This window comes from Rhinichthys klamathensis, unplaced genomic scaffold, assembly GCF_029890125.1.
Source record: "Rhinichthys klamathensis goyatoka isolate OS25496 unplaced genomic scaffold, OSU_Roscu_1.1 h1tg000040l_1, whole genome shotgun sequence".
Taxonomy (NCBI): domain Eukaryota; kingdom Metazoa; phylum Chordata; class Actinopteri; order Cypriniformes; family Leuciscidae; genus Rhinichthys; species Rhinichthys klamathensis.
Window position 1 is genome coordinate 7,843,238 of NW_026606587.1, and position 12,056 is coordinate 7,855,293.

Here is a 12,056-nt window from a genome sequence, read left to right on the forward strand (position 1 = left end):
AGGTTTAGTCACAAGCTCTTAGTATAAAGTTAAATTTAAGCTCTGTTATAAAGTAGAGGCAAAATTTTAAATAAATAAATAACGTTATTAACCGTATTTCTTCTAATCAAACAGAAACGTTAAAATACTGATTCTGCTCGGAGTGAACTGATTGAATTTATTCCCGTTTTTAAGCCCTGCTTTAAAGAAAAGCTGAATTAATTTTTATATTTATTTTTGAATTTATTATACACGTCAGACACGGTCCCACACCAGCTAAACTCTGAATATCAAATACTGTCAGAACGTCATGCTTTTATTCTTTACTCTGCTTCAGCTTTAACCCGCTTCCAATACCAAACTGTATACATATATGTTAGAAAAGTTTTTAGTGTTGTTATTAAAATCTTTTTTGTATCGCACTTGAGTTGTTTTTCGTTTTGCTCATAAAACGAGTCCATAATCATGCTGATCACAGCTACTTGCCCTTTAAAAAAGTGCTGGATCAGCATTAGGATATTATTGTCTATGGCAAAGAGAGTAATATCCTATAGATGTTTTCACTAGACTTCCATGGACGAGTGTTGGCAGGACGTCTAAGACCAATTCAGTCAGAAATCTCCCAAATTAGTTAAATGATCCAAATACTTTTATTGATCATAATCAAATATACATATTTCCATTTTTGGGCTAATTTGCTAAAAACACCTTCTTATTATTCAAATTCTTATTTTATTGATTAAATTTAAGGTTGTCAAAATACGATGGCTGAACTTTATAATGTTAGAAAAAAAATGTTTTCTGAAGCTTAATGAAAAAGTTAGCTAAAACAAAAACCATTAAAAAAACAAACAAACATTTTTTTTTTTTACTTGAAATAAAATAAACATTAACTCAAATAAAAGGCTAGTATCAGTTTCTGATGTGGTCTCGAGGATAGTGAAATTTCAATTGTAAAAACTTAGAAACTACAATAGAAACAAATAGACCTACTCATATTGTGATATCATATTTTGGTCAATACCGACCACTCCTACAAAAGCGAAAAACACGTACTGTCCTACAGACTGGGGTGTCTAAAATGCATTAATTTTTTGAAAAAACTCCTATACAGGTGAACTGACCTCTTCGGGGTCTGACCCCTGTTTTTTGCTATTTTCACTGGCCAAGCAAAAACCGACTGACAATGTCCATAAAATTACTACTTACTAATATTTTCATTGTTTTAAATGTTTCCTAAAATTGCTAAATCCTACATTGTTATTGGATTTGTATTTGTGGTCACAAACTGTTTTATTTAAATTGTTAAGTATTTATGCATCATGATATCATAAACATCTAATGAGGATCAATGAGAATCAGATTTTGGGGTGACAACGTGGACATGTTCTTGACAGGTTTCATGAGATTGATCCACATACATTTAAAGTTTGTGAGGTTGACATACCTTGTACCAGTTGCGATCATGCTCCGTTGAATGACTGTAATATTGTAACACTTTAGGGATGGTACTCTCATTGATACCCTGAAGGCTGAGCTGCCATTCTCCCAGCTTCAGAAAACACCTGCACAGAGGAGAAACACATTAGAAAAATGTGGAAAATGTCTTGTGTATTTCCAGTTACCACTACACAAATAATCTCACCTTAATAAACCATGAAAGCAGGGACAGCATCCTACTAAAAGTATAAGGCTTCATTCATACATTAGGTGTTTTTTTCATGGTAGGGTGTCTGACCTGGCACTGCTTTAACTGGACGGAATTTGATGGCTATGTAGGCAAGGAGCCCAGACTGCCAGGAAACTTCCTCAGAGTTTAAAGCACATCAACTGTTGTTTAAGCAATTTATTTGTTCAGCCCTGAATTGACTACTTGCACTGTGCTTTGAGATGTACTTCCGATTTAAAATAAAGTGACTCACTTTTTACCGATGTGGTGATGTGAATGTGTTGTAGTCACCAAGTTAAACACCCAAAACACCACTTAAAATCATAAAAAAGTGTGAATATGGAGCTTTTCAGAGACAGAAGTAGTAGTTTTCAGAACATCTTCAGAAATCAATGGAAGAATACATTATCAAAGTAATAATTCAGCCCAAGCTGATCTGAAAAAGCAATGAATGTCACTGCATTAAAGGAATAGTTCACCCAAAAATGAAAATGATCCCATAATGTACTCACCCTCAAGTCATTCTAGGAGTATATGACTTTCTTCTTTCAACCGAACACAATTGGAGTTATATTATAATATTCACAGCTTTGTAAAGGCATTGAATAATGCCCAACGGCCGTACTCACATTCACGAGAGAGTTACGTGGTTTCCGCAAGAGAAGTCTATTCTTACTTTGTGAATGTGTACAGCCATTGCCGGAAGCCAGTGATTATAGTTTATAAAGTTTTAAATATGGATATTTTACTTTTGTTGACGTGAACTGATAAATTTGCATATAGCACGGGAATTAAAGTTCAGAATTATATTAGTTTTGCGGAGACTCATTTATGTAGCCAAGTGTAAATGGAACCGTATTAACAAATCAGATAGCCATCCGATCAGTACAAATGCATGAAGTGAACAGGTGTTAACAGGCCCTGTGTTAACTCTGTCAGTCTAGTTTTGCTCACATTTCTCCTTTACCCAGTTTGTCCTGTGGTTGTCCGTCTCCTACAGAACACACCGGTCTCAGACTGCCCAATATAACGTTCCTGGTTCTGGATTCTAGATCCCCTTCCTGCTCTGCCTGTGGGGGCCAGTTGCATAACATAGCCATTATCTTTAGACTGTGTCTTAAGAACTAGTATGATCAACTAGAAGTTAGTTAGGGGTAATCAGTCTTACTGTTCTGTGTCAAATTAGACCAATCTATGTTTTTATGTTACTGACTTAAAAAAATTATTAACAGTCTTAAAGAAAAAAATTGGATGACTAACTTGTAAGACTAGTCTTAACTGTTTATGCAACTGGCCAACAGGTATTGCTCGCTTCTCTGGACTGTCTAACTTTCTGACTTGCGCTCGCCTGTGATTCTATATTGACCGATCTCAGGCTCTGATCTGCTTGCCCGCTTGTCCTCCTCTTTCGCTGATGATTCAGATTTGGTCATTGTTCGAATGGATATCTGGGTTGACCCTCGCCTGGCTGTCTCTTTTGCCTACACTCCTTGTGTTGGCCTGGAGGCAGGAAGCTTGTGCTGTTTCGGTTTTGAACGTTCTCGATAAAGTCTAATTAAACATCTGTCTGCTCTTGGGTCCTTCAGTAGAAAACTACAACAAAAACTACTAGCCCAACTAAGTAAACGGTAAGTAATAAACTTACTTACTAAAAAGAACACAAGAACAAATTACAAGCAATAGCAAAAATAAATACAGTAGAACAAAGATACAAATGAAAATTCAGCTCCAAGTGGCAATCATCAGGGTCCAATGGCTCATGTGGATGATTAGTAATCAAATAGAAATGTACCTTGGAAATATTTAAATTTATTTAAGAAAAATGTAAATGTATCTTTAAGTCCATCTTGAATCTTCATTGAAAGTAAGTGACACACAGCAACACACAGGTGTCAAAAGGGGCAAATTACTTGCAAACCACTCCCTCTTACTGTTAAGAGAAGAGAAGTTTGAGTAAAAAATAGTGTAAAAAAGTTTACTGTCGTAAGGCATGTGATCATTATTTGTTCTATATGTGTGGACTTCAAATTAATGTAAATTTCAAATTAATTTGAAGATATGATCTGCAGCTCAAAACTTTATTTTATCTTAAGCAGTTATCTTAAGGTCCTAAGGCATTCAGGGCATTTCAGGGCATCATAACATGCTCTTGACAATAAGGATGTTCCAAAATTAAGGGATCACCCTCATGCTAATAACTCATCTTGGCCAAATTTAAAAAATGTGGGCTGAAATCAACCACAAATGTACTTATATTTCACACAGTAGTTAGAAGAATCAATAATTGAATATTATACCCAATTCTTTGTGTCATTAGCTTAGCAAACATGCTACTGAATAAAGAGAAATGCAGACATTAAAAACATACATTTCATTCAATAAAGAAAAGTATTGCAAAAATGGACAATTTGTAATTGAGTGTGCAAATAATTTTTCTGTTTACTAGAGTGACCATCACATTGTTAGCTTAAATGTTAACATCAAACTTTTCCGTAAAGTTGCTGCTTAAAGGGATACTCCACTTTTTTTGGAAATAGGCTCATTTTACAACTCCCCCAGAGTTAAACTGTTGAGTTTTACCGTTTTTGAATCCATTCAGCCGATCTCCGGTTCTGGCGGTACCACTTTTAGCATAGCTTAGCATACATCATTGAAGTGGACAAGACCATTAGCATTTCTCATTAAAAAATGACCAAAGTGTTTCGATATTTTTCCTATTTAAAACTTGACTCTTCTGTAGTTACATCGTGCACTAAGACCGACGGAAAATGTAAAGTTGCGATTTTCTAGGCTGATATGGCTAGGAACTATACTCTCATTCCCGCGTAATAATCAAGAAACTTTACTGCCGTACCATGAGTGCAGCAGGCGTAATGATATGACGCAGCGCTGCGTCATATCATTACGCACTCAAAAGTACACACTTAAATTATTATAAAGATATATAGCTCATGCCTGGGAGAATAGTATTCGCTGAGTTTTGTTTAAGTTTAGAGACGTGCTCCAAAAAAAAGTTCACGATGATGGGGAGCCAGAAAGCACACCCTGTTTATTTTCTTTATTTTACAAAAGCACAATGTTTTGTTTCGATTGTAAGTGGACACATAAAAAAGAAGACATTTAACTGTTTATTTTTTCATATTTCTTAAGTCTATATGACCAAAAATGACAGAGTATTTTAAGTCTATTTTGCTGCTATGTGAAAAAAAAAACGAGCAAAACGCGCCGGCGCATTTGCTGACCCCAGAGGGTTAAAGGAGCACTATGCAGGATTATCCCAAAAAATAAAGTATAGACTTGGACAAAAACAATCCCTCTCAATCATTACTTGCGATCCACTAGAATTGTGTGATGTTTGCTTTTACAGAGAGACTGTCCTCTGCCTGTATATTCTTTTTTCATTCTTCTATTTCTATGCTCGGGATGTTTCTAGGCTGCAAACCAGTGTTGTCTGTGTCTGAAGCTCGGAAAGCTCTGCTAAGTTGTCGTGTCTTCATATAAAAACAATTGGCCAATGTTGCTATATATATATATCATTTAAATATTTTATTTAAATTGTAATTATATATACTTTAAATATAATAATTTTTTTAAATATTGGGTAGTGAAACCAAAAGAATATGAATCATATTAGTTGGCTTAATACGTTTAACAAATAGATATTTCCTTCTGTTATTTTCATGCTTAATTATGCCTGTTAATATGTATTGAATGAGTTTCTGTCACTTTCACTGTTCATTCTATTGCTCTATCGTATTTCATCAACAGCTCACATTTAGAGCTGCTCCAGTGCAGAGTGCAGTAATCACATGACATTTTTCTGTAATAATGTAGGGAACCACATGCTACTGTATACATAATCCACATAACAGTTCATATTTTTAGGCTACATATGAAGAGTTTGGTTCCAAAACGCGATAAACGCCATTTTGAAAAAAAAATTAGTTACTGCAAAAATCAGTATTGTATCTGGTTGGTATTGAAAAGTCAATGTTTAATCTTAAGTAAAATGCGATATCCGCCGTGTTATTCTGTCATGTTTTCTCCCTTTCTTTCCAAACCGCGACAAACGCCAGCTCTGCAGAATGCGATATATCCGCTCTCAACCAATCACAGCGCACCATTCCACGCAATGTAAACAGTAACGGAAGCGCTTTAAATACACCCGGCTTCCTAGTTTTCTTATTGATTTTGTACTTTTCGATCAACAAACAAACAAAAAAATGAATAATTTTGAGGCATTGATGAACCTGTGGTTGTTTCTGCGGTGGGTAAGAAACGCAAGGCATCGAAATCGAATCATTTACGTGAGGAGATTAAGAAGATGAGGCACTCGGGAGGAGGAAACATGTTTTCAATCTTCTTTACAGTTCTTAATAAAAATATTATACTAATAAACTTACGTTGTTGTGTATTTTCAACAGTTTCAATATGAAAAAAAAAACTTTTATATTGATTCAATGGATTAATTGCATTTGGATTATTTTTTTAAATGGATTTATTGCATTTTGGGGAAAAAAATAATCCGTTTTTATACTAAATCTTTGAAAATCAAAACCTGGATTTTAATTTTTTTTGTTATTATGACCTACAAATGCTATGTGAACGTTTGAAACAGAAAATAGTGGTTTTCATCTTTCCACTTTCTTGGTAAAGAAAACACATCCCTAAAGATTAATACTCAAATTAATCTAAATGGATTTATTGCGTTTTGGAACCAAACTCTTCATATACAATTTAGTTTTAATCTAGTGTGTGTGATGAGTGAGCGATCAGCAACCAATCGCATGCAACACTTTGTCTATCTCGCGCTCTCTCTCTCTCTCTCTCCATCCGTCAAGCAACTTTAGTAACAGGTGCACCGTGCAAAATACATTGTAACATTGAAATGTATTGTTTAATTTCTTCTCTTCCAATTTTGTTTAAAGAATGTATTTTATACAATAATCTCAAAATCAAAATAGTTTAATTATAATTCAATTACAAGAATAGACTAATATTAACAAATAATTTTAAAGTTTTGATTAAGTTTTATTTGCTATTAAATACGTTTTGTATGTTAAAAAAAGGTTTGAGATATGGTCGTGAGTTGTACTTACCGTGCCATTAGTTTGTGCAGCTCCAGTTTGTGCTGCTGGTCATCGGCTGCGATGGCGTGTTGTGCTTGCTGTTGCATCCCCTGCACAAAGTGCTGCATATGCTGGAATGCATCAATCTGAGAGAGATGAAGATAGAACAAATGCCTGAATATATCAAGTAAATCCCTGGAAAAACAGTGATGGATCATGCTCAAACCAGCAACTTGCTAGTTGCCAGCCATGAGCATTAACAACTATGCCACAACAGCTGATTTTCTAGAGACTTGAATAAGCTGGCCATTGCATTATGTAGATACAGTATTTTACTTGAGTAATACACATTCAATACAGAAATTGTTCAGCTCATTCAACAACAAACAACTAGTCAATTGTGTTTAGTGATTTCTATTAAAGTGACCATTTGCAATTCACAATTCAATATGTTTTAGTAATTTTGTGTATTTGTTTCTCATATCTTTACAGGAATATTTCAATGAGCCTGATGGCTCCAAATGTGTATGCCAAGAATTTTTAACACAATGCTGCGCTGCGTGCAGGAACTGGCTCTCTGGTTTGGTCTGGGATTTTTAGTGCCTTGCACTTGCATAGACTCTCACAGACATAACATAACTGTATTATGGGACATTGACGTGACGTCATCATACTGTCTTTAAAAGCTGCGATTTTTCCTCTTAAATTTTCACCATTTGGCAGAACAGACAAAAGTACACACTATTTTCCATCAACAAACTTGCCTATTCAAATTGTGTAGTAGTTCTTTAAACATTTCCTGAGGTGTAACAGTCCTCATAATGAACTGTAAAAAACATATTCTGTCTATTCTACTATTCTGTCACCAATGATTGAGTCTTGTGGTGCAACACAAAACAACTTTCTAACCGGGTAATCTTTTTTCATCCTTGAAAATCCTTGCTAATCAGAACCCCAAAAAGAAGCAAGCATTTTCAAGCTGCTATTACTTAATTTTTTTTATGTGGAGATATTTAAGTTTAGTTACATTTATATGGGAGCCTAAATGGCGGACATAGTGTGTCAAAATATTGTAATAGCTTGAAATGTCCTTACAACATTGTCATGTGGTGCGGCTCCATCTATTGATTCTACACTGCATTATTCTTAAATTAAAATAAGTTAGTTAGGTCTTATTCTGATTAGCTAAGAGCCTTTGCAATGCAATATTCTAGTTATAGTTTTTAGGTGAGAATGTAGTTGTTTAGACCTCAAATATGTGATTTATACTGTATATAAACATAACTGTATATAAACATAACTCAAATATGTGATTTATACTGTATATTAATTATTTATACTGTATACTACCCACCTCTGGAAAAAAGCTACATAGTAACAAAGTATGTGTACTTCGTTACTTTACACCACAGAGTTGGGGGCAATGCATTACAAGAAACTTGAGTTATGTAATCAATTACTTTTTTCAAGTAACCAGTAAAGAAATACATTACTTCTAAATTTACAACAAAATATATGAGTTACTATTTCAAATAATTAATGCAAGTTACTTGAAATCAGGAGTAAATGTACTGTGTATTGTGTACACTGTGTAAATATGATGGTCATTGTAGTTCTAGACTAAATGTGAGCATGCATTTACTCATCTCACTTGCACAAAACAGATTAATTATTCCTCAAAATAAATAAAGACAGTGAAATGCTTTAATTATTGCAGGTTTACATAAAATTCTATGTTAAATAACACAAGTATACTTTATGTTTTTAGTCAAATTTTATTAACCAATGTCTTTGCTGCAGACCTTTGATGATTCTATAAATCCAATTCAACCATATGAATAAGCAAAAATGATTTTAGATAAACATCACATTTGTGTTTATTTTTTATTTATTTATTGTAAGTAAGAGTCGAACTTCTCCTGCATCCTATTCTTCTACAATCCAGAATGACAGCACAGCTGAAAAATGGTTTAAGCTGTGCCCTGTACTGTACAGATGTGAACTTGCATTTCCTTCAGCCTGAGGTTTATTTATTTTACTTTTGGAGAAAAAGGGACTTTACATTTGCCAAAAATAGGACTTTTTTTTTTTAAACAAACAAGCAAGCCCAGGCCAGGTGAGAAAGTAACACTAAAGTAACCTTGCATTACTTTCTATAAAAAGTAACTAAGTTATGCAATTAGTTACTTTTTTAGGGAGTAACACAACATTGTAATGGATAACTTTGTATATATATACAGTATGTCCATGTTAATTTTTCATACGCTTAAGCAAAAGGCAACAGCTCTTTACAGTGCAGTAGAGTAGAGAAACAAAAAGACTGGGAAGCTGAAAAGCTGAATGTAAAGCCACACGATCTTTCCACTCGTCATAACAGTCAGTAGATTTGTTTTCTGTTAAAAAACAAGGATGTTTTTAAGAAACAAGTGTACTTTTGTGAAGTTTTTGTGAGTCAGTCTTTCTCTCTTGAAGGAATGCTTCCATTTATTTAAAATGCTATGTTAGGCACATGGAATGTTCTTGGCAAGGCAGGAATTTCCCAAAACTCACTACAGTCCTGTTCAATTAAGCAGTTTTCTTTTGACAAACTAAATGGAATCCATAAATTTCACACGATTTTGTCTTAACCTCTAACACATATCGCCTAACGCAATAGAAAATATCTATTTGACATATTTTATAATTAAAAATCCCTGCATTCCACAAACTGCTAAATTGATCTACTTCATCTTATTTTATGAACATTGCATTAGTGTTTGTTGCTATGACATCCCAGTCTTTATAATGAATACAAGGCTCAAAATTAACTTTTTTACTTGGTAGCACCTCAACAGTGCAACCTTGTTACCATCAGTATATTATAGTACGTACATTATATATTATTATACTATGGGCTGTTGAATGCTTGATTCTGATTGGTTGACGGACGTTCTAAGGTGTGCAATTATTTTCAGGGAAACGCATATCTAAAGTAGTTCCAGGCAAGTCTTGACCGCATTAAAGTTCCATATCACTTTGCCAAATGATTTCAGTTATTTCAATGGTCTTTACAGCCTACAACAAAATAATCAAAACCCACAATGACTCTGACCCAATGTTCCCTCTAAGCTGCGTGCGTGCGCGGCCGCGCACTTCTGAAGCGGCGGCCGCGCAGAAAAGAATAAAATGCCACGCAGAGGACTGACGTGAAATGTGTGGGGAAATCCATTTGATTGTAGTTTAAGTGAGAAATAATTTCAGTGCTCTGGTCAACCGCTATAGAGTGAAAACTGGTGAATGCAGTTTACAGGTTTCATAGAAAGAGAACGATGTGAGCGCGTGTGATTGGCAGTGAGTCGTGTGTGCGGACCAAATAGCTCAATATGAGAGGCAACGAGAAACGCAAAGACATGTGAAATAAAATCACATCATAATGTTTTAAAGAAGAGTGGTTTGATTAAAGTGGTGGAAATAACGGTTGACAAAGAAAGAACGGTAACAATTACACACCCACCCGCGTGCAAATTCAAAATACATCATTAGTTTAAATAGATGTTTTTGTGTGTGGGGGAGTTACAGGGATGGTTAGATTATAAAAGAGTTCGCATTCACTTTTCTTGAAAATATTTAGCTATTAGATCTATTTAAATGCTTCAGTTTGTTTTCATATTATAATAATATAATATGTAAACAAATTGAAGCATTTAAACTGATATATTATATCACTTCAAATACTTAAATTCGTTTTTTTATACTATATTATATTATATTAGGCCTATATTTTATTATATTATAAGCCTAAATAAAGAATCTCACAAGGGTATTGTTTAGGGCTCCTTGCCATTAAAAAGTTTGAAACCCCCTGCTAAAGAAACTATTGGAAATTCATAAGCAATAAACAATCATTTAACTTTGATGGTTTAATGCTTCCTGTACACAATGAATTGACTGTACAAAAACACTTTATGGTTTTCCCAAACCATGTCAGTGTAACAGCTTATCTTTCATACTATATTCTATTATTGTAAAGAATTGAACTGTCCTGCAGAAGATTTTGTAAATAATTTTTCATAGGATTTCTTGGTAAAGACTGTACAGTTAACAGCACTGTAAAAAAATATCAGGTAACCTAAAATGTGCTTCATTTAGTTACTACTTAATTAACTGCTTGTTTTTCGAAAATATGATTTAATACCAATAAGTTACATCAAGGGTCAAATAAAATAGAAATGGCACATTCAAGTTAAAAGTTACAACTGAATGTTGAAACCATTGTGTTTCTACGTATGCTGTACAGGTCAGGTATAAAGAATATTTGGTAACGCTTCCTTTTACAGTACAGTACTTACGTGTACTTACAGTGTACTTACCTAGAAAGTACTGGCTAATATAAGGTAAGTACATGGGTTAGGGGTAGGTTCAGGGTTAGTACCTAGTTATTACCCAGTAATTGTAATAACTATAATAAGTACATAGTATGTACATGGGTAACAGGACTGTAAAAGGAAGCGTTACCGAATATTTTTGCTCAGGTGGTGAAAAATGTCCGCCCAATAGGAAAAAGTTTTGCTCAGCAAGAAAAAAAATTAGAGGGAACATTGCTCTGACCAAGCAAATAAATATAGTAAACAATAGGATAAAAACGACAAATTATTTCCAAGTTTTTTACCATAAAATTACGTGTTACTATGTATTATGCATTTATTAGTTATTACGGAAAAGCACATAATCTCTTTCTTGAGCTCTCTCTGTCATTCAAACGCACACACACATACACACACATACAGTATGGACACACGCACGCACGCACGCACGTGTCAACGCTGCTCTGACGATTTTATCAGTAAAATAGTTTAGCAACTTAAAAGCTACATGACATTTCTCGCTAGGAAGGTGCAGATATAAGTAGTTTTGCTATTACTGAACACTGTTGAGAGCAGCACAGACTGAGGTAATTCCCACACGCTTAACCTCTCTCTCTCTCTCTCCCCCCTCTCTCTCTCTCTGTCTCTCTCTCTTTCTAATAACTGCATTATTAGACTGCTATCAGTGGCTCAAGTCTCCGTTAGTAGCTCTAAAATGACATTTTGGAATTAGCAACGGAGGCTTGGAAATGCATAAGAAATTAGTCCCACACACAAGAGAGTTAAGGACGAAAAACCTGACAAACATCTTGAAATACATCATCTGAACAATGTTTTGAGGTGTGGTAACCGTAGTATAAGCGGAATAATTGACTCCGGGCCGTTGAATTGTTAGAAAAATAATGCACACCGAGGTATAACAGCCACTCGCATTTCCACCTCGGGTGTGCATTATTTTTCTATTAATTTAACAGCCCAGAGTCAGTTATTCCTTAC

At 34.5% G+C, this 12,056-nt stretch overlaps 1 protein-coding gene across 1 annotated transcript in view; it reads right to left on the bottom strand.

The window, feature by feature from the left end:
• Positions 1-12,056, bottom strand: part of mtor (mechanistic target of rapamycin kinase) — a 191,538-nt gene that overhangs the window by 50,173 nt on the left and 129,309 nt on the right. The window contains exons 37-38 of the mRNA XM_056246740.1: positions 6,748-6,863; positions 1,427-1,544 (exon numbers count right to left, since the gene is read on the bottom strand). Of these exons, the coding sequence (XP_056102715.1) occupies positions 1,427-1,544; positions 6,748-6,863 (234 nt within the window). The remainder of the gene's footprint in view (positions 1-1,426; positions 1,545-6,747; positions 6,864-12,056) is intronic.